Below are 23,317 nucleotides of genomic sequence, written 5' to 3'. Positions count from 1 at the left end.
GGCCGGCGGCAGCGGCGCTGGGCAGACGCAGGGGAAACAAAGCCGCCGCTGCCGCCGCGCCTCCCGACCCTCTCCCGCCGGGACTGCCGCGCTCCGCCGCCCCGGTGCGCGGTCTGGCAGCAGGGTCGCACCGTCCCCTCCCCGCCCTGCGGAAGGCGCGCCGGGCGGGGGGGCGGGCGGCTGTGCCCGCAGCACCGCACCGCTTCGCGCCGCCGCAGCGCCACTCACCGCGCCGCCCGTGCCCCGCCGAGCCGCGCCGGCGGTGTGCGGGCGCGTCGGGCGGCAGCAGGTGCCGCGGAGGAGGTAGCGGGGGCGGGCGGTGCTGGCGAGCCAACCGGGGCCCGGCGCGGCGCCGTGAGTCACTAGCGGGCGCGCAGGGCGGCCGGGCGGCTGCTATAAGAGCGCCGCGGGGACGGCCTCCCCCCGTGTATGTCTCCGGCTGCCGCCTCTGCTCCTCGGCTCTCCGCCCGCAGCGCCTGCCTGCCCGCGCACCCTGTCCCCGGCGCGGCGATGCGGCTGGACCGGGAGCCCGGAGACCCGAGCGCCTCGGCCGCCAGGCGCGGCGCGGAGCGGCGGGGGGCTCCGCGCTGCTGGGCGCTGCTGCTGCTGCTCGCCCTTGGCTGCCTGCGCGCCGCCGCCGACGGTGAGTGCGGGGCCGGGGGAGCGGGCTGGGGCCCGCACCGCCGGGGCGGCTCCCGCCGCTGCGCCCCGCGGCGATCCCGTCTCCCACCGCCCTTCCCTTTTGCCTGGCTCTCGTTATTTTCTCCCGCTCTTTCGGCCTGCCTGCCCGCTGCCCCGGGGGGACCGGGTGAACCGGGGCGGGCCCGGGTGAACAGGGGGGCGCTGCCGCCGCGCCGGCCCCGCCGCCCCCCGTGCCGGGCGAGGCGCCGCCTTCCCCCCGGGGCCCCGGGAGCGCTGAGGGGGGACCGAGCCCGAGAGCCACCCGCCGGCTGCGGGAGGGGCCCGGCTTCCTGTTCGGTACTGAGAAGGAGGGTCTGAAGGGCTGGGGCTAACGCGAGAGCGCCGAGGAGGATTGGGGCTCTGTTTCGGGGGGGAAAGAGGAGCGCTTGGGAAGCTCGCGGCGTTAAAGGTGCTGTCAAACTGCGGTGCAACTTAGGCTTTGTGTTCAGCGTTGTTGGCATGGCTCTTGTTCGGGGTCTGGGGTAACCACCGTGAGGGATCTCCACCTGGTGGCAAGGCTGGGTGCCTGCTCCCGGGGCTGGGCGCTCGCCAGAAGCGCTGCCCGTGGCCAGCTCCCGGGCCGCCTCCCGGCGTAGAAACTGTTGCCCCTATTGGCAGGGGTCCTGCACACTGAGACAGTTGGATGGTTATTTAAAAATATTTTAGTCCTAAGTGGAGATAGTAATCATTTGGCTGACTCCTGTCTTCCCTGAGGACCTGAGCTTCAGCCTGCTCTCCTAGGTAGGAGGTGGGCAGTTGAGGTCTTCATTGTTGAATGGCTCTTAAATCTCCTGACTGTTGTCCTAAAGTAGGCCTAAGTGTCTGATCCTGGCAGTATTTTCTGTAACAGTGTGCAGTAGTTCAGACTCCAGGTATGTTGGGAAGAGCCCCACCAGCACGTTGTTGTGTCCAGTCCTCATACAAAGAGAGAGGACAAATATCCGCTTAGTCACTCTCGTCTCCCGTGCCTGCTCTGCAACAGGCATGGTTAACAGTTGTCAAATGAAGGACCAAGCTGGCTGGCACTTAAACTGCTACTTCACTGTGCTCAGAAGTCATCACAAGAGATATGCAGTGGAGGGTAATTAGTAGGCTAGTTAGCCAAGTTATTTTGATTGTTCTTTCACTTTGAATTAGTGGTCTCACAGCTCTCTTCTATTAGCAGTTGCAATTGCCAGGGTTTGGGAAAAGTCTAAGCTAGCTCCTATATGAGGTCTCGAAGTGTTTCCCAATCGCGGTTGGAAGCTTTTCTGGGACTTGGTGTCAGATGACAGTACACAAGTGTCACATGTTTGATGCTGACCAGAAAAGTAACCTGCCGACTTGCTTAAGGGGCTGAAACGAACAGTGGTAGCAGAGATATTGAGAAAGGTAATTTAACTTGAGTAGTCAGTGTAACTGTGTGCCTTCACCCTACACCCTATTGCTGCTTACGAGCCAGCTTCTAGTAAGTAGTTACCTGGGGAACAGTAAAATAATATGTGTTAGCAATCACAGGCTCTGATGTTACTGGTTCTTGACATTTTTCAGCCTAAGCTGTATTCCAAGGAAGAGAAAATGTGTGAAGGTGCTTCTACTGTAAGAAGAGCACATAAAGAGAAGCTTTGAATTAGTGGCTAATTGATGCTGATCCAAAAATCATTAGGTGTCAAGTAACTGAAGCTGCAGCTGAGGTATGACTCCATTGCTTTAAATAGCAGTGGATTAGACTGGTAGTATCTAACCAAATAGGTTACCTGGCATTGTAGACTGGTGCTTGGTGTAGGACAGGGGATCAGAGTTACTGACTGTAACTAACCATCTTAACTGGAGCTCATTTCAAGTCTGTTAGAGTCTGACAGACATCTTCAGGGGCAGTAAGCAGATGCTGACCTCTACCTTTGTGCACCTGTGTAGGTGTTAGGTCTTGTCGATTTTTTGACTTGTTTGTGGGTTAAAAGTAGTGCTCTGACATTTCACTTGGTATCAGCTGCAGAAGCAATGATGTATTCTTAGAATGGCTTGTTGCTAGGATTGTAATTGTAAAGTTACAGCTGTTACTCCAAGCTCAGCTATGGTTTCTGTTAGCCTTGTGTGTAGCTTCCCTGTAGTATTTGATCAAAATGGTGTTACATTTGTAAGACACAATGTTCTAGGCAGCCTTAGAAAGCCTTTTCTGGTTATTCTAGCTTGAAACAGAGTAACTAAGGGCCATGGAATTATTTTGGGATCTCCTTAGTGGCAGGCTTAGTCTAATATCTCTGTATGCTATTTTGGGAAAGGTTGACTGTTCTCACTCTGAACGCTTGGATGAGGAAGTCCTGAAACTAGCAGGAGTCAGTTGTTGCATATTTTATGTAGTAGTGAAATATGTGACCAGGACTCACAACTCTAACCTTCTTTTAGAGGTTGCTGGCCAACAAGGTATCAGGCTTAGAACAAGCTTCTAATTGTAGCATCTACTCGCACTCTGTAGTGGCTGGGGTGTGCTGTCTAGCTCAAGGCGAGCGAATTGATTGACAGCTCATGACCAAGTAGCAGTAGCTTTACAAAACCCATGCTATTAGGAAGCATATGCTGGTGTAATTCCCAACCAGAGAAGGAAATAGGAATAAAAACAGTATACACAAAAGCTGCTGATGTTCTGATCTTTGGTACTTTTTGAACACAGTTCCCATTAAAAAGTTAACTTTGTTCTAACAACTGGGTTACTGCTTTACTCCTACAGTAAGGCTACTAAAACGTTAGCAGAACATTTTTGATCATGGATTTGCATGAGACATTCAGCAGACAAAATTGATCATATTGTTCTTTCTTCTACTGTTCAGCATTTGTTAGTACCTCATGTGTGGTGGCTAGCCAATATAATGTAAAATGTCCGAGTACCTTCCTTCTGCTTGGAAACTGTCTTGCATTTTGCATGGCATACAGAGAGGATATAAAAATAGCAAATAATACTCTACTAAAATTTTATGCCCTTTGAGCTCTGGAATGCCAGGACAAAGCACTCTCACTAAATGATGCAATAAACCAAGAAGGATCAGGAGTCTTGCATCATGCTGTAGGCATGTGCAGCCAATACTGATGCACAATCTTACACACTTTTCTGTGTGCATTAAGTGGAACAACTCTGGCTTAGCTGCTGAAAATGCAGGCTGCTGCTTTCAGTGACAGTTATAACAGGGCTTCCAAGACAAAGCATGTTCCCATGAGGGATGGGTCATACACTTATAGAGCTGAAATACACTGAAAAATGCACTCTAACGATCTTACAGAAAGTAGTACCTTACTCAAACATACTAGCAAATCAAGACTTACCAGTTGTGAAACAATGGACTTCATTCCAGAATGAAGTGATGAATTACATTGCTCTTTTAGCATCACATTTCTTTTGATCTATACCAAGGAATGTCTCTGAATGCCACTGTTGGAGGAGTAACATGGAGCATGAAAACTTGCTCAGCTACAAAGCAGTTATCTCAGCTATAAAGCAGCTACCTTTACAGATGCCTTGGGGATTCTCCTGTAATGTGTTAGCAGCAAAGCACTGACATGCTAATCCAACTTGACATTAATCAAATTTAAACCAAATATGTCAAAAGTTGGAAGAGTTTTGAGACTGTGATGCTAGGTGTGAGACAGCAAAAGTAATTGTGGGCACACATTTTTGCAGGCTTGACCTTGAAGTGGAAAACTGAGTAAAAATAGCACTGAGACTGCTGCTGTTTGGCAGGTGGATGGTTATTGTACTGTGAAGTAAAGCTTTTGGTCCTACTTCCATGATTCAATAAGGTGATTGCAAAAATTTGGAGCTCAGATCTGGTTTCATGTTGATGTTATGCTCTTGATTAGGCTGGGTAACTTCTCGATCAGTGGGTAAAGTGAGAAGGTATTGCTTAACAGTATTGGGCTTAGGTTCCTTTTTTCATTGAAGGTGCGAGAGCAAAATGTGAAGAATCCCAGTTTGCATGTGGTAATGGACGCTGTATTCCTCAAATCTGGAAATGTGATGGTGATGAAGACTGTTTAGATGGCAGTGATGAGAGTGCTTGTGGTAAGTAATCAAAATAACACCTCTATAGTAGTACTTGCTAATTGGAAGTGAGGACTTAACTGTAGATAGCTGGAGAGATACTTGTCCTGCCCAGCATTTCTGGCAGTTGGAATACAAAGACAAATTTCTTAGAATAACGACTACTGATTCCTTGTACCCATCTGAGGCAATTTAATTTTCCTGTGTTATCTAACTCTCCTGAAACTGGCAACTGAGACAAAGCTTGTGACCAAAATTCTTCACTTTTGAGAGTGATGACTGACAGGAACAGAATATAAGCCTGTTCTCTGTTGTTTCTTGAATACATAATAGAAAATGTTTGCTATTAGCACTCTGCTGTTGGCTATTCCCTGGCTAAAAGCCCTGTTTTATATGTGAAAGTGATTCTGCTGTGTCTCCTGTAAACATTGAGCCTAGCTTTGGCTGCCAACCCTTGCTTTAAGCAGACATAGAAGCTAAGATAGATGACTAGATTTACTTGGAGACCAGGCAAATCATACTCTATATCCATCACCGCTGTGGTTGAACTGCCAGTTCCTCAGGCAGACCTAAACCATTACCCTAGAGTTACACAGTACCATGCTTCTGTAATGACAAATCAAATGCCTAGACTATAAACTCAGAGTTCAAAACCTAAATGTTAATATCAACAGACCTTATTTTAACTCAGGTCTGTTCAAAGCAGCAGCTAATATAAACTAACCTGCATAGTAGTCCTTCAGCGTCTTATTAGATTAATATAAATATTTCACTATACATGGAATAACTCTGTAGGAAGTATTATAATATATAATAACTCTGTAGGAAGTATTCAACAGTGCTTTTACTAGGTTGGTGGTGGGGGATGACACCATGCATCCACAAACCAAGGATGTTGAATAACTTTCTAGGGCAACAAAGCTGATCCCTGTTAGCAATAAATAAGCTAAGCTCTGGTCCCTAAACAAGTGTCTTTTTCTCCCTTGCAGTGAAGAAAACATGTGCCGAATCTGACTTTGTGTGCCTCAGTGGTCAATGTGTGCCTAACAGATGGCAGTGTGATGGGGATCCGGACTGTGAGGATGGGTCTGATGAGAGTTCTGAACTGTGCCGTAAGTGAACCTGGCGTTGTGCTGTAGCCAAGCCTGTGGGGAGGAGCATTTTGACTTCCTACCTGCTTGCAGTCTGGCTCTCCTCCTGAAGCAGGGATGCACTTGTCTTGGGGAGCACCTTCCTAGGTGCTTGGCCCTGTCAGGGACTTGAGGACAGTTTTCACTGCTTAGAAAGATCCAGAACTGAAGGGGCACTCTTGCACTGGTAAGAGATAGCAAATACCAGGTTTTGCTCACAGTCAGAAGCAGCAAGTAGAACATGGCAGGCCTGACCATCACTGTGGCTTGTCCACCAAGTGATTGCTGTTCTCCAAGGCAGCTACTTTGCAAGTGCAGCCCCAATACTACAGAGCTAATGTAGGGACTGAGTATCTGACTGCATGTTGGGTGTGGGAAGCAGTAGTGCACAGACTGTGAAGTTGCAGGATTAGCAGCTCTAGTCTGAAGTATCATAACTCATCAAACAATATAGATCCAGGAGATGTCATTTTCCTGTATCAATAGGATCCACATTGGGGAATATTTCAGCCCAAGTCCTAGCACACTTTGGCATTACTCCTCCCTACTACTATTTGTTGTAGCTCAAGCTGCTACAGCGTAATTGTCATGCAAACACAAAGCTACTAGTACCAAAGGTACCCTTAAAATATTGATCTCTTAGGAATTGGAAACATCTTTTTTAACTGAAGACTACAGAACAGTATAGCCTTTTCCATCAATCTATAGAGATGTTGGCATCTAAATAACTGCAATTTTGTCTAGACCTGAAGGCTTTCAGTCTCAATTTTCAGCACAAATGCTGGTGCCCAAGATCAGTGGCTCCTAGATTGAGCTTAAACTTTTTTTCAATAGACACGAGAACATGCCGGGTAAATGAAATCAGCTGTGGTCCTCAGTCAACTCAGTGTATCCCAGTGTCCTGGAAATGTGATGGTGAAAAAGACTGTGACAGTGAAGAAGATGAACAGAATTGTGGTAAGGAGAGAAATGGTGGTTGCGTAACTCTGTTTGAAATTGACTTGTCTGGAAAGGAGCTAGCTGGGCAGTACATCTGGGAAGATAAATTTTTGATAGTATCAATATCTCTCCTACATTAGTCTTGTTCTGCGGCTACTTAAAGCAAACTTTTTCTAACAGTTCTCTATCCTGCTAAATTAATAGCTACAATAATGTAAGCTTTTTAATGTGTGTCTTTTTTGTCTGCTAATTTTGGTAGTAGCCATAGGCAGGCTTAGTCACCTGGCAAGCCAACTGTCAGAACTTGTTTTCTGGAGAGTTTCTGAAATTGCTGCTTACATTAACAAATTATCTCCTAAAAGTGCAGTTGCAAGTTTTAGCTAAGGGCATAGCTAATCTACTTGATAGTACTATCCTGAAATATTTGTAAAGCTGGATTTCTGATGTTTGGGTGGCTGGGGGGAGGGGGAAACTTCAGGATGGTACACAAGTAAAGCTACCACTGCAGCATTAGAGTGCAGCATTCCTGCCTTATTTCTGAGGTGTCCTGAGACATACTTGCTGTAACCAAAGCCACAGTGCTGGTGCTTCCATTGGAACAACCTTACCTGGATGGCCTAATGAGATGCAGATCTCCAGAATTTTGCTATGTGTCTGTGGAGTTCCCATCTTATTCAGCAAACTAATGCCTTAATCTACAAGTAAATCTACAGACAGTGTTTCTAATGAAGTTGTTAAAACTATTAGCCTAGACAATACATATGCCTCTGTATTGTAGGTATAATACATACAATGTAGCTATTAGCTACATTGCTGTTAAACCAGCATGATTTGTACTGATGTAAATTGCATGGGTGTGTTTAACCACGGGATCAACTCTGTCACGATCTTGGTCTGTTGTCACTTCTGGTCCAGGCAAATGGGCACTGCTGTCCTGGGGACCAGCACAAAACACTTCAATTTCAAACTACAGTACTTGATGACCATAAGACTACCTTAATCTAAGTCTGTACTCTTGAGTTAGCATTTCTTTTACCTTCTGTCTTTGGTTCACAGGGTTAGACCCTGTTTTCTGAAAGATTTGAAATCTGAAGTGCAGGACATCCTAGCTACTTCAGAAGGCTATTTTCACCCAGTAGTTCAAATCTGATGCCTATCACTTAGAATGTCCAAAGGCAATGAGGATGGTCTGTGAAACCCAAGTGTCCTGTAGATGGTCATTTAGGCTTCCCTATTGCCTTATACAGGATGCTGATCTTGTGTCAGCTAGCAGCTGCAAAACAAAATATCTTCACACAAAGGTGTGAAGTGACAATGTACTAATCACTCTTACTCCCATCATTCCAGGCAATGTGACTTGTAGTCCAGCAGACTTCACATGCAGCAGTGGGCAATGTATTTCCAAGAGCTTTGTCTGCAATGGTCAAGATGACTGCAGCGATGGTAGCGATGAGCTGGAGTGTGCCCCTCCTACCTGTGGCGTTCATGAGTTCCAGTGCAAGACCTCAACTTGCATTCCCCTCAGCTGGGTGTGTGATGATGATGCTGACTGCTCTGACCACTCAGATGAGTCCCTAGAGCAATGTGGCCGCCAGCCTGCACCTTCTGTGAAGTGCTCTGCCAGTGAGGTGCAGTGTGGCTCAGGTGAATGTATCCATAAAAAGTGGCGCTGTGATGGAGATCCTGACTGCAAGGATGGAAGTGATGAAATCAACTGCCGTAAGTTCACATGGTCCTTTTCTAGGAGGTGCTGCTTGGCTCCTCTTTTATTTCTTTTGCTTCAGTAAACCTCAAGGGTAAAAGTCTGTAATGGCTGTGTCCTCAGCTTCTCGGACCTGCAGACCAGACCAGTTCAGATGTGAAGATGGGAACTGCATCCATGGGAGTAGGCAGTGCAATGGTGTGAGAGATTGTCTGGATGGCACAGATGAAGCAAATTGTAACAATGGTGAGTGTGGAACTGAGCAAGAACAAAGTTGTTGCAGAATATCTGTTGAAGCTGGTAGTCACCTTCACAATCTTCATTATGTCAGTTATTCAGTGCTCTGGACCCGGCAAATTCAAGTGCAGAAGTGGAGAATGCATAGATATCAATAAAGTGTGTAACCAGCAGAGAGACTGCAAGGACTGGAGTGATGAGCCCCTCAAGGAGTGTAGTAAGTGAATAAACTGTTTGCACAATGCTGACTACTAGATATACTTGGATATAGCCTCTGAGAGTCGTCAGATGTTAGCTGGAATGCCTGTTGTCACTTCTTGGTGGCAAAATTACAACTGAGACCAACCTAGTTCATAAGCTAGTTTTATCCTAGCTAAACTGGCTGATAGGATGGTTTCTCTGTAGTCAGGAAAGCACTTGAATGTATTAGAAACATTGAAACTTCAGGAAACTCAGTCTTTATTGCTGCCTGTTTGTAGGTGCTGGTAGCTGAGTGAATGTGAATTTGAGGGGTTCTCTTGCATATGGCTTGGAGTGCCAGAACAGTAGCAGATCATTTATCAGATGTGGCAAGCATTGTTAGGAAGTGGATGCGTACCTGGAAAAGTGCTCCATGGCTAAGACTATAAAGCTAAACATGCATGCCTTCTCAGAAGTGGCCAATTCTCTCTTCTAGACATCAATGAATGTCTCGTGAACAATGGTGGATGCTCTCATATCTGCAGAGATCTTGTTATTGGCTATGAATGTGACTGTCCAGCTGGGTTTGAGCTTCTGGACAGGAGAACCTGTGGTGGTAAGTATCTAGTAGTTTAACATGGACTCTACTGTGATATTGGAGGTGAGCATAAATTAAATTTTTTGTTTTTACAGATATTGATGAATGTCAGAACCCTGGTATATGTAGTCAGATCTGTATCAACCTGAAAGGGGGCTACAAATGTGAATGTAGCCGTGGCTATCAGATGGATCTTGCTACTGGGGTGTGCAAGGCAGTTGGTGAGTGTTGGCATGACTTTTATAGCCCCACTTTAAAATGAGTCAGCAGATGATGCACTGTTTATACTACTGTGGTTTTTACAGTAGCTATTATGGTACTATTAGCTGCCTGACATAAACTGCTTGTGTCTGCTCCTTGGGCAGAAGGATCCTCCCCATAAAGTTGTAGAGGGAGAAAAGGATGAGGTATGGTACAGTCAAGACCTCTGTCAGTATCTGCTACCAAGGGTGGAGTGGCAAATACTAAATATGATGACTCTTTAAACTTTTTATAAAAGTATGTGGCTGAATATCTAGAAGTACAGATAACAAACTCTTTTCACAGGGAAAGAACCAAGTCTAATTTTCACCAACCGCCGGGACATAAGGAAGATTGGCCTTGAGAGAAAAGAATACATACAGCTTGTAGAGCAGCTAAGAAACTCTATAGCTCTAGATGCTGATATTGCTGAGCAAAAACTTTACTGGGCAGACTTCAGCCAAAAAGCAATCTTCAGGTAAATGGGCTTATCTTCTCAACCTAGTGTACTTCCCTAAACCATCCCACGGTTTTACCCAAGCTATTTCTCTAGTTTCTGGTAATGAAAACTAGATTCCTGGTGTCCTAAAGACAAAGTACAGTTGATACAAGCTCCCACAGCTACCAATGTGTATGCCTGTTGCACTTCCTAGTAACTGCTGCTACATTTGTACAAAAGGCACTCTCTTGAAAGTCCCACATGCATCTTCTGCCTGAAATCTTGTGCAGTATTTGCTGGGGTGTACCAAGGGATAGTATCTGCAGTGGAAGTGGTTGAAAGCAAGTAATTATTGTCTTCCAGTGCCTCTATTGATACCCGTGATAAAGTTGGAACACACATCAGAATCCTGGACAACATACACAGCCCTGCAGGAATTGCTGTTGACTGGGTTTATAAGAACATCTACTGGTCGGACTCAACTGCAAAGACCATTTCAGTGGCTAGCCTAGATGGCACAAAAAGAAAGGTTTTGTTTCTCTCTGAGCTGAGAGAGCCAGCTTCTATTGCTGTAGATCCTATCTCTGGGTGAGTATTTGTCCAGGTTCTTTTAGAAGAGTGGACCTACCAACTACATGTTCTGATAACTGACTTAGGTAGCCTTTGTTAGTTATTGGTCATAATAAAGAGTGATACTACACAGTACTATAGTGCATCATACAACATAAATTCTGCTTCACAGCTTTATGTACTGGTCAGACTGGGGTGAGCCAGCAAAAATTGAAAAAGCAGGAATGAATGGATTTGACAGACAGCAGCTTGTGACAACAGAAATCCAATGGCCTAATGGAATTGCTCTAGGTATGTTGAACTTGTCTCTGCCAGAGGTATTCTGGAGCTTTAGCAATTTTTTTGCTACAAAAGCCAAGGTCTTTCTTCAGAGAACTATTCTCAGCTTCTGAGAAAGGGAAGCTTCTGTACGCCTGAAGACAGGTATCAGCACTTCTCAGATACTGAAATAGTAACTTTTCCTGAACTGCTCTATGTTATAGTTGAGACACAGGCCGCATAGGCATCACTGCAGCAGCCCTCTATATCTTGGAATGGTGAGAAACTAGGGCAACACTACCACCATTCTCAAACCTGTGCGTGTTTCAATTCTTGCAGCAACCTTTGGAGGTTTCCTCCATGTGGACACTAAATATATTTGATCTTTTCTCCCTCCTAGATCTTGTAAAAAGCCGCTTGTACTGGCTTGATTCTAAACTACACATGCTGTCAAGTGTGGACTTGAATGGCCAGGATCGTAGAATTGTGCTGAAGTCACATATGTTCCTTCCTCATCCTCTTGCTCTAACCATTTTTGAAGTAAGAATGACTTTCTATAGTCATTGTCAAAGATCCTCTTCTTGCTGGTATGAGGCTGATGGCATCATGGAGGTAATGGGATGCAATGACACTGTCTTCTAGGACCGTGTGTACTGGATTGATGGAGAGAATGAGGCAGTCTATGGGGCCAACAAATTTACTGGAAACGATTTGGTTACACTAGTGAACAACCTCAATGATGCACAGGACATCATTGTGTATCATGAACTTGTTCAGCCTTCAGGTAATTCCAATGCAGTTTATAGTTAAGTCAGTGCTTTCTTGTAAGAAGCCTGCCCTGCCTGGATGGTATCCCTTCGCTGTAAAGCTTTCTATTCCTACTCCTGTTTGGGGCTTCTAACATAGGCAGCCCCATGGGGTTGAGAGGTCTAGTTGCAATTGCTCTTTCTTGGGCAGTGCAGATACGATTCTATATTCACCTGAGACAAGTAATTCTACTAAAACAATTACTGAGCAAATAGTTCTGCTTCACCCCTGAAGCATGAAGGCTCACTCTTGTTCACTCCTTAATTGCTGTACCAACAGGTAGGAACTGGTGTGAAGAGCACATGGCAAATGGAGGCTGTAGCTACCTATGCCTGCCTGCTCCTCAGATAAATGAACATTCTCCAAAGTACACCTGTGCATGTCCTGCTGGGTACTTCTTGCAGGAGGATGGTCTGAGATGTACAGGTACTGTAACACTACTGCAATCATTCCCAGGACGAATGGGGGAGGAGTAGGAGAGTATTGAACCTGTTAGGGGGAAGGAAATACTGTGCTATAGGCTAACAGCTTTTCTAAAATTAATCTGATGTAATTAATCTTGGAGGGGAGGGCCTTATGCATTAATATGGCCCTTAGAGTCTGCAGGTGCCATTCAAAGTCCATGCTTTGCTTCTGCGTGATCATCATCATTTGCAACAAGATCTTGTACCTCCATGGCTTTCTGCAGACAGCAAGCACAAGGACAAAGCATACTCAGGCTCTTATAGAACAGGGGTATAAACTAAGATGGCTGTACATATAAATACACAGGTCAAAAGGTGATTGGCTAATGTTGCTGTCCAAGGAAGTTTGTACCTCCCTTTCAGTCCAGATGAGCATGCTGTTGTACTACTGTTGTCAGCACTGACGATGCAGCAGGCTTGCTTTGTCCTGTGGAGTGGAACTAGAAACTCCAAGGTGCCACTGACTATATTGTACATTGATTCTGGCTGCCACAGAGTGCTAAATGCAAAGATGCTGGCTTCCCTTGGCTGCTCTAAAAGGTTGCTATGGGTATCAAAGGCTGTACCTAACCAGTAAACTTGTAAAACTAAAATCTTATTCAGAAAACCTTATGTGAGGCATGGGATGGCTTATGACAGTTGTGACTTTAAATGCTTGTAATTCATTCCTGATTAACTGTCTGGCCTTGTTCTTGGAACTATTTTTCATCAAGAACTCTCTGCTGAGGCTGTGCTAGTGAAATAGTTAATGTCAGTATTCCTGGTGGAGCTAAAAACCTGCATGACCATTTTTGCCATCTGCTGAACCTTCACTACCATGGCTCTCATAGCAAAGCCATTGCAGAATTTCAGGATTAACTGATCTATAATTAGTTCTTGATCTATAATTAGTTTCAGGTACTGGAACAACTGTGGCTTACACTGAGGCTAAAGATACCAGCACAACAGAAAAATCTCCAACTGTTGGACTAGTTCCTGGAGGTACTGGTCCCAATAACTCACACTGCTAAACATTAGAGAAATTAAATGCAAACTGACCAACTAGCCTACTTGGAAGTTTTTTCCTTTGCATGCAAGTAGAGAACACAGGCCAGATCACTTGTGTAGTGTAGCAGCTGGAGCATGTGTTAAACAGATTTAGTTCACATAGGACAGTGTAGAATCTGTAGGTTCCATGAAATCCCAGAAGTGCTCAGAGAAAGCAAGCAATAAAGAAGGCTTCTAACTAATACAGGGTGAAGCATGTTAGGCTGATCTAGCAGTGTCCTTATGAGAAGCTAATCAAATAGGAGCTTCTGGGTTTGGGAAATGCTTGCATATGACAGTCTGCCAACTTGTCAGTACACAAGCTCACTGCATCAAATTCTCATTCAGGATTCAACACTAGTGGTACAACCTCTGAAGTAACTGCAGCTGGAAGAACATCAGCAGCTTGGATCATTCTTCCTGCTGGTGAGTAGAGCATTTACTAGCCTTTTGGACCAAATGTGGTAGGACAAGCCACTCTTAGGAGCTTGGCTTTGCTCTACTCCATGTTTGCAATCTCTTTATCTCCTTGCAGTATTGTTGATGATGGCTGCAGCAGCTGGCTACTTCATGTGGCGTAACTGGCAGCACAAGAACATGAAAAGCATGAATTTTGATAATCCAGTTTACCTAAAAACCACAGAAGAGGACCTCACAATTGATATTGGAAGACACAGTGGTTCAGTAGGACACACCTACCCTGCAGTAAGTACACCTATTAACCTATTATGTCTGAGACTCCATGTTAATAATTGGAGTAGAAGGACTGCCAGATGATACCTGAATTGAATTTAGGAGAGGTCTCTGCTTTTGAAAGCTGCTGGCTGCAGGCACTACTGGGCTGAATCACTGACAACTTTACCCTATAATTAAGGTTAAAGCTGTGGTAGGTAACTAGTGTCTGTACCTGTGATGGAGTAATCTCTGCTGAATGTGGTCACTAGCCTGCAGAATTAGCAATGATGTGTGCTGCTTTGTCTTTTATTAGTACAACTGTAGCTAACTTGTACTTACTTTTTTACAGATATCTGTTGTCAGCACAGATGATGATATGGCATGAGCACTGGATTAGCAATCACTTTCAGTTTACTTGTGTCTTACACTCCTTGGGGATAGTAACCAGGTTTGTGGCTGAAGGACTTCCTCCATTCTTGGAAGAAAGAAGATACTTTCTGTATTTATGGAACACTTGTGTAAATAGTTATTTTCTACAGCTTAACAACTCTGTAAATACCTGTCCACAACAATTCAGCTGTTAGTGGTTACAGTTTTATCAGTACAGTAACCCTTGGGTTGGTTAGTCAGTAACATCACTGACTAAATATAAAGCACTTTCCATAGAAAGCCATATTCCAGCCACAACTTGTAACACCTGTACATATGTCTATAGGCCACTTGTAAATAATTATTGGAAAATCACTATCAAGCACTTTGAAATACTTCAGATGTAAATTATTGTACACTCTCTTTTTCAATGATTGGGGCAATGGCAATAGGAAAAAACGGGTTATTATGATTGCCAAAAATTTGTAAACATAAGTAATTTTGTATGTATGATTGCTTCAGTCTTGTCTGTTACCTCTTAGAGGTCTACAAGAATGAATGATCTTTAAGAAACCACTGTAAAACTCAAATGCAGCCAAGGGGATAAAAATAAAACGAGTCAAGCAGTTTAAAGTATTGTTCTTGATTATTATGTTAGCACTGAAGTAAAATGATGCATCTCCTAAGTTGAAAGCTTTAGTAGGCTGCACTACCACTGCCAGCCAGATCATGAAGTATTTCTTCAATTATTTCAGCAGTATTCTAGGCAGCTAAGACACTTGCCACTTTGTTCTTGAGTCTAATAGTCTGCATGGAGTAATGGACAGAGTACGTCTGCCATCAGAGAAACACAGCTGATCTCCTAAGTTAGGACTGACACAGGCTAAGATGACCCAACTACAGCTGCTGTGCTTTGGGAGGCAGCACTGGCAGACATGCAAGATGGAGACGGGTCAGAGCGTGGTCTGCCAGGTGAGTGTGAGGTCCTTGCTGTGTCAGGTTATTGGCAGGTACTCCCATAACTTTTGCAGTTCGAGGTGCTACTTGACTCTTGCTAATCCTTCCCCCTTCAAGATAAGAAAGAAATGCTCATTGCTTAGTCTTGAAAAAAATTTCAAGGCTAAGATATCATTTGGAAGAAGCAATAATCTCTTGGTTATGCTTTAGTGATGACATGTTAAATCAGTCTCAATCAATGCTGTCTCTAAAATAGTAACAATGATAATCATCAAGTCAGAATTTGGATCAGTTCCTAGGCTTGCTTCTAATGCCTGTTCTCATTGCAGCTACAGCTGGAGTCTGTTCTCTTAATGGTCTTCTTGTGTTGTGGACTCCTTTATTAACAGATGAGGACAGTTGTCAACTTGTACAGATTTACAATAAGTTGTTTCTTGCAAGTTCACAACTCTTTGGGGAGCTGAAGCTTCTAACCAGCTATCTCTGGCAACTCTTGACTGCATGTATTTAAGATATCTGGAACTCGTGGACTAAATTGTCTTGCAAAGATTAGGATGTAAGGGGGCCTCTAAAGTTTTTGGCTAGCAATAATGCGTCTATTTTACCAAGTACCTTTTGGGATAAAGTGCCTTTCATAGCTTTGTAATATGTGAAGTTTGTTAGTTATGGGGTAGAATTCAACTTTTTCAGTTAAATTCCTAACTCTGGATACTCTGAAGTATTTGTGTCAAATGTAACAAAACGCAATCCTCAGTCAGACAATTAATTATAAATTCACATGGCAGCTAATTACAGGCAAAATGCTCTGCCTTCCCAGTCTTTGTACAGAACAGCTCTATTTTTTGATGAACTTCATTGCATTTACCAGTATCATACCAAATGGTATAAGGAGAGACCAGTAAGACCAATAAAGGCATTTCTTCCTGAGGTTAATATTTATTTGAAGTAGCAACTTAAGCCTATTTTGGGAACCTAAGTAATTTTTACAGACACTGAGGACTCTAGGAATTTTATTTGTGACTTTACTCCAATGTGCTGAACAAAGAATAGTTTGTTTATTAAAATCTATTCCTATAGTCTAGAGGGGACTTAACACTTTACCAGATAAAACTTATATGGCTTCGTATGGCAGGAGGGGGAGGAGTGGGGAATATTAGGCAGTAGCAGGAGATGATACAAGATGGCCTGTACTTATTTGCAAATGTTGCTTGGTTTCTGGTCTCACTAAGTTTATTCTTTCCTGCCCCTCTTCATTTTTGTGTTATAAAATCATTGTTTACTTTCACAGCAGTCTTGGAGAGTGGTCAGAGATTCCTTCTGTAAAAACAGAAGATCCAACTTGCATTGACAAATACCTTCCTCTCTTTTAACAGTTTTTTCCCCTGCCACCTGCAAGTGTTTTACTGTCTTTTACTCCTCCTCATGTGACTCCTCTGGCATCTAGTGAAGGTGGTATAGCCATACTGAGCACTCCTACAGCAGCACCCTGTGGCTGTGCTGTTATCTGCTGTAGAAATTATCAGTCATTATCCCAGTTTCAGCTCCTCTACTGTAGTCTTGTGGTATCCCAGAGCAAAGGGACATTAATAACCTCTTTGGTCAGATTTCATATATGTTTACTTTATAGTCTTCCTGAAGAATTTTCTGCTTATAGATACAAAAATATGACTGTAGTTGGTTATTGAGGTAGTATCAAGGTAATGGTATGGTTTTTCCTTCCTAGAAAAATAAGCCCTCTGGTTCTAAATACTGCCTATTATTGTTCAGTGTCTGCTGGGCAATGTGAGAGCAAAGCTAAATTCGAATCTGGTTTTTTCTTTCCCTTGTAAACATGCATGTTTCTCTTAATGCACTCCCTTCCCTCTGCTCCCGTATTATTTTCTGCATCCTATTTGTTTTTATAGCACTGTAAATATTTTACATTATTGTTCAAAGGGAAAATAACATAAAGGGAATTGATGCTGCACATGTGATTTTCTTCCCCTTCTGCACCTTGTGCCTCTACAGCTAGCTACAATTTGCATTTTCAAACCTAACTTGTATTTGCCTACATTTTTAATGGACATACCTTGGTTTCCAATCAGATTTTTCTTGAAACAGCAAAGATGCATTTATCTATTTTTATGTAAGTGCTGAATCTTGCTAGATAAGAGAAGTACAGAAGCTAAGACTTAGGCTGGAAGAAGTAGTGTGAGAGTCCTCAGACAAATGAAAAAAGTATACATCTGCAGAAGCTCTCTTCACTTCACAACCTGACTATAAGTGGAGGTCTGCCAGTACTTTCTGTTGTTATGGCACAGCATGTCTGTGAGGAAATGTGCTCATGTTCCTTCTTTGAGCTGCCTCACAACAGTGGTTGGTATTGTCACTTACTGGAAGAAGGGTCTGTCTGCTCTGTTGAAGCCAACCTAATACATTCCTTGCTTGCTGGTTTTAGCTTTTCCTCTCCTGAAAGAGCTTTGAAATTTGCCCATATCAATGAAAAAATTTGTCAGAGCAGGGGAGGGACAGACAGGCTGTGCAATCAGTTAGGCTGCTGAATATTCAGGTTGTTAAACACCTAAAATAAAAATTGCCTGTGGAAAGAGTGATTGTCTTAATTCTCCTTGCACAAACCTGGCTGGGACACTTCCACACTGCTGTCAAGCAGTGGAAAATGCTTTATATCATACATTAAACCTCCACTCCCACACCAAACACCTAAACAGGCAACTGAAGGCTAACTTTACTAGCATACTCTTTGCTATGTAATAAATTGCTTGAAGATAGGAAACATGAAGCATTAAACCAAAACAAATTATTAGGAAAAAGACATTTCATAGACATGGATTTTTGCTGTGATTATGTCCTCTGTAGAAAAACTAGACAATTTTAAGGTAATTTTTCCCTCCTTCCAGAGACCCTTTCCTAGAGTTAAACTTCAAAATACATGGAAATGTTTTATCATACTGTCAGCACATAGACTTGAAGGTGACAGTTGTATAGCAATATAAAAATATTAACTTTACATCAGAACACTTGTTTCTTTCCAGTGAAAGTATTTTTGAAAGGCTGATCATTGAATACCAGTCAATGCCACAAGCATCTAGAAACAGTGCTGCATGTTCTAATGTCCCCTTTGTGGATGTGTGCAACTGAGAGGTGTGGTTTGGTTTAGACAGCTTATTCCTTTTTTGGGTCCTTAAATATGTGAGAGCTCATGTGTGCATTTAATTGAAGACTTTCTTGAAAGTTAGATTATAATTCCATAGTGTGTTGTGGCTGCTATTATCTAAGTAACAAATGCTGTGAGTTTCTAACTTTTTGGCTGATGCCTCTAGTGGTAAAAAAAATTAATGCCATTAACTTTCTACAAATAATGACTCTTAATGAAGCCTCAGTATGAAATTCAAGTTACATGTGCTATATTCACACAGGAGCAACTTGGTCATTCTGGTTTAACTAAAAGAAACTGATTATTCTTTAATTAGACAGCATTCAACCCACTAACCCTCTTCCCCCCACAACTTTTTTTTTTTTGGTAGAGGACTAAGTGAAAGTCATTTAGGGGCAGAGGATGGATGGTGTCTGTAGAATTTATGTATAAATTGTTGGTTGTGATCTACACGCATTATCAAATTCCTGGTGCCAGGTAAAACCTGGTGATTTTTTAATTGTAGTATACCTATATTGTCTCAGAAACAGAGTTTGAAGAATTGCTTGGGTGAAAGTGGGTAGCTGGCATGATTGTAGCATATAAAGAGCTATTTCTTCATAGACCTTTGTCCTTCTGGCAGCCTCCACTGCTAGTTTAATTTATGTAAGTGAATGCGGAGAAAGAAAAGTTGTAAAACTGCTTCCTTACAGAGAGCATGATTCAAATGGTGTCATGAGAACTGCATTTCAGTATTTGATATAGTGCATCCATCTGAGAGAAGAACCACTCAAAAGAGCCATTTTTCACCATCTTAGGTTTCAGATGCAAATACCCCCTGACTGCTGAGGACTAATGTTTTGTTAGCTGTCTTTGTAATTTGAATGTCACAGGCAAGCAGTGGATGGTCCCAATTACATGATGTGTCTAAGGGTCCCTTGTTGACCATCAAGAATCTCTATCAGAAGGCTGTTTAGTGCTCCCTGTATAAGCATGACAGACATGACTTTAACTAGAAACTACCCCAAAACTTTCTTTTAGTGTTCGGCAGTTAAAAGGATCCATTCCAGAGTAGGCCTCTGCAAGTGGCTATGACGTATAGCTTTAATAATTAGACCTGGCATTCATTTTGTTCTTCTCATCTAACACTTCAGTAGTAGTTAGTTAATATAACACTAAGTGGCAGGTTTTTTACATGCTACTGTAGGGGCAACTGAGAAAATGAAGTTGCCTTTAAATTACCTCAGAATAGAATGAAGAAGGAAGTCAAGCAGCCAGCCTGGTCATTAGGAGCCTAACAATCACATTAATGAATCAGTGAAGAATTGAAATAATCACAACTTGTGTAAATCAATTATCTCCAAAGCCTGTTGCCCTGTAGGGAAGAAGAGAATCTTAACACTCTGCCTCAAGAGACAGGTCTGAGCCAGGGGTCTGCTGTGAGGAGCTCAATCCTCATCAGAGAATATTTCAGTATCTCTGGTGTGCTTAGATATGTGGCAGCTTCCCCTTTGCCTGTACTTCCTCTTTTAGTTGTTTTTTAGAAGACTCTTGATGCTGTAAAATAAGATCTTTAGTGTTAGTCATAATTCACAGGAGGAATCTGGCCTAAATTCATAACAATCAGAAGCAAGTGCGTGGGTAAATCCAAGAACAAAAGCAAGATATGCAAGAGCCCCCACTGCTCACATTGTAAAGGGCAGGGCAACCAAAATAGCAGACAAAAGTCGGGGAGCCCTCCATTAAGCCTGCAGCAACATCCCTAGGTGCTCCTTGAAGAAGGAGTCCCTGTCAGCAATCTGGATTTTATGGAAAGGCTCCAGTCCTCTTCTGAGAGCAGCGTGCAATGCCTGATCCATCTGTTGAAACAAAGGATCAAGGACTGATAATCAGGCAGAAGGACATCCTGTATTATTTAAGATTTCCAGAAATTAATATTAAAAGTGGAGCAATACACTGAAGACAAGAGCATAAAACCAATTTAAGTCAAAGGTGAAGCTGCCATATTAATTCTTCTTGCAGGGAATTGTTCTCAGTACAAGCTGTTAATTTATGAGCTGCATTAAATACCATTCTCAAGTTTGACCATAATGAAAGTCCAGAAGACTAGCTAGGTTCAGATGAGGATTAAAAGTGCCATTACTGGGCAGTAGCAGAGTATATACATTGCCAATTTTTTAATTTTGTTTCTTTGTATTTGTTACAAATAGGAAGGAAATCAAATTAATGTCTTTTCATCTTGACAAATTTGTGGCTTGATTTGCTAGGAGCTTACTGCTTTTAGAAGCAGTACACAGAGAAGTGTACTGACAAAGAGCCCAGTTCACTGGAGATAGGAAACAAAACTCAGAGTAATCCTCAGCCTGCCACAGAAGATAATGCCTTGCTCAGCAATTTATCTTAAGCACACAAGCTGACACAGCTACGAAGAGGAATTGTCACAGGATTCCTTCGCACTCCAGAGTTTCTGTGTGCCAGTCCATCATGTTTGATTGTTTAAGCTTCATGGACCTTAGAAGTATGACTAGACAATATAGTCCTGTGCTTTGTAAGGAGTTACAGCTGCCTTCAGATTAGGTATGTATGAAAGGCTATTAAATAGCTCATGTGCTAAGTGGAAAGTGTGTTGGACTCATTCTGCTATTTCCTTCCTGTTTCATCTAATGCAAATCTTTTCTATGCCTCAGCTTTCTCACTTGTACCAAGTCATGGAGCTATTGCAAACGTAAACCAGAGCATGTAAAGCTCTAGTGGAATGATGGGTACATGTGCATAGCAGTACTCATATGTAGAAGCACACTTGTATAAGCAGATTTCACTTAATAATGCCCAATGCCATGATATAACCAAATATTAGCAAAGACCTGAGGTGAGTTGTTCTGGTGTTCTGCCTCTGTATTTTTCTGATAGGCAGTGTAGATGATTGTCCTGGTTTTGGCCAAGGACAGGGTTAATTTTTGGCAACAGCCAAGAGGGGGAGTGGCCAGACCCTAATATTATATCACCTCAGATCACTGCCAGGGCAGGCTAAGGGGCTCTTTCTTCCAAGAAGAGTGAGATTTCTGGGTGGGGAAGAGCTGGTTGGGATTCCTTGTGGGCTTTCCATGTAAATGATTTCTATGTCTTAAACATTTTGTTTTTAATATTGCTGTTACTGTTCATTTTCTTATTGCATTGCTGTTTCCAGTAAATTTTTCTTACCTCAACCTGATTTAAAACTTTCGTGCCTCTGATTCTCCTCTCCATGCTGCTGGAGTGGGAAGTACGAGGGGAAGGTGTGGTGCTTGCTAGAGGAAGGGGGGGGAGTGAATGGCAATTTGGTTTGGGAGAGACTTGGTGGGAGCATTGAACTGGGGACTACCATTCCTAAACCACAGATATGTACCATAAGGATGTTTACTTCTCTGTTAGTTGTAAGATTTTGCATTAAGCATGCTATTCTAAAGAAGGGAAAACAGAAACATATGTATGAAGTTTAATCCAACCACATAAATTGTGTATATGTTCATTCTGCTAGACTTACTGCATTAGTAAGATGCATGTTTAAAAGAAATAGAAGGGGTAAGCACAGAATATTATGTCATTAAATGGATTTCAAATAGCCATGGAAAAATCCTTGGAGTTAATTTTATACAGCCTACTACTCAGAGCAGGGCTCCTTTCAAAGATAAATCAGGCTTATTGGCTGGGCAAGTTTTGAGTTTGCAACTTACATCAGACTTTATTACTCAGTTTTGATTAACATATCTTTATGATGCTAGTTTCTTTTAGCAATGAGTTGACAAGGCTTTCTGGTACAAGGACACAACAAAAGGCATTGTTCTCTGAAAAAAGAAATGGATTCAAATGCAGATCTCAGCTATCAGAGTAAGAATGAGTTCTTTGGCACAACTAGCATAATGCTTTCAATGAAATAAATATATTTCAGGATCTGACTCCTGAAGCAAGGTTTATATGTTGATATGGTTAAGACTGAGTCTTTTTCTTAACTCACAGCCTCAGTCAGTAGCTCAAAGACTCATATTGTGCATATAGTCAGGTTACATGGGAAATCCAACAATAATCTGGATTTACTTTATGTTGTTTGGAAGTCTCATACACATGCCTACTGTACTGGTCATGCAATAACAGCATAAATACATTTTCAAAAGCTTCAAGCTAATAGTGTGAGAAAAGGCCTTAAGGACGTAGTGTTGCTGACCTTCAAATGTTTCTATTCAGTTTTATAGAACTATGCCACTAAGAATATTTTTTAAATCAAGATTTCTCTTAAACTTAACAAAGTTATGATACATTGCTGTGATTGTGACATTTACATTGTGATAGTGCTGAACCATCTATGTCCCGAAAAAGTGGAGAATTTATTAAAAGTGTAAGTTAAAGGAGAGAAAAGGAAAGTGTCTTGGGCTGATTAGTTGATTCATCCCAATGACAAAAAGTAAAAATCAACACAGCCTGTATCACTATACCATTTTGTCTTTGGGACAGAGGACTGGCATAGAAGCTGAATGTACTGTACCAATCTGCCCATCCTTTGCTGTGTTAAAGGAGGACAGGTGAATAAAATGTGTTATTAGAAAACTGCCTGGTGGCATTTAAAAAAGAAAATCAGTAATTTGTTAGCTCTGTGATAAAACTGTAGTACTGAACATGTAAATGGTTTCCTGGCCTTGCCTGATTTGGTTCCAATCCTGCGCTGCCTCCTCCCTGGAAGCAGGCATTTTTCACTGCAACTGGTCTTTTTTAAAACAGTCATGAAGAAATGTTTCATTTCTGTGTTAATATTGCCACATGATGCTTTCATTTTTAGTTTCTACAGCGCTGATCTTTCTTCTCTACACACTCCTGAAGTCATTAACAAACACGAAAAGTCCAGGATAATCAGTTACATAGGAAGCAA

At 42.7% G+C, this 23,317-nt stretch overlaps 1 protein-coding gene across 2 annotated transcripts; it reads left to right on the top strand.

The window, feature by feature from the left end:
- Positions 1-400: 400 nt before the first annotated feature.
- Positions 401-21,623, top strand: VLDLR (very low density lipoprotein receptor). 2 transcript variants are annotated; one of them, XM_021531730.4, is made up of 19 exons: positions 401-643; positions 4,595-4,714; positions 5,683-5,805; positions 6,658-6,780; positions 8,110-8,481; positions 8,588-8,710; positions 8,796-8,918; positions 9,378-9,497; positions 9,575-9,700; positions 10,026-10,197; positions 10,522-10,746; positions 10,901-11,019; positions 11,387-11,526; positions 11,629-11,770; positions 12,073-12,219; positions 13,149-13,238; positions 13,632-13,709; positions 13,819-13,988; positions 14,308-21,623. In XM_021531730.4, exons 1-19 carry the CDS (start codon positions 430-432, stop codon positions 14,341-14,343), a joined length of 2,763 nt encoding a protein of 920 aa, XP_021387405.1. In that variant the 5' UTR covers positions 401-429; the 3' UTR covers positions 14,344-21,623. The 2 variants fall into 2 exon arrangements, with proteins under 2 accessions (XP_021387405.1, XP_077646167.1); XM_077790041.2 differs by lacking the exon at positions 13,149-13,238 and having other exon boundaries at positions 403-643.
- Positions 21,624-23,317: the final 1,694 nt, after the last annotated feature.

This window comes from Lonchura striata, chromosome Z (genome assembly GCF_050655825.1).
Source record: "Lonchura striata isolate lonStrDom1 chromosome Z, ASM5065582v1, whole genome shotgun sequence".
Lineage (NCBI taxonomy): Eukaryota > Metazoa > Chordata > Aves > Passeriformes > Estrildidae > Lonchura > Lonchura striata.
This window is presented reverse-complemented; position numbering and strand designations above follow the sequence as displayed.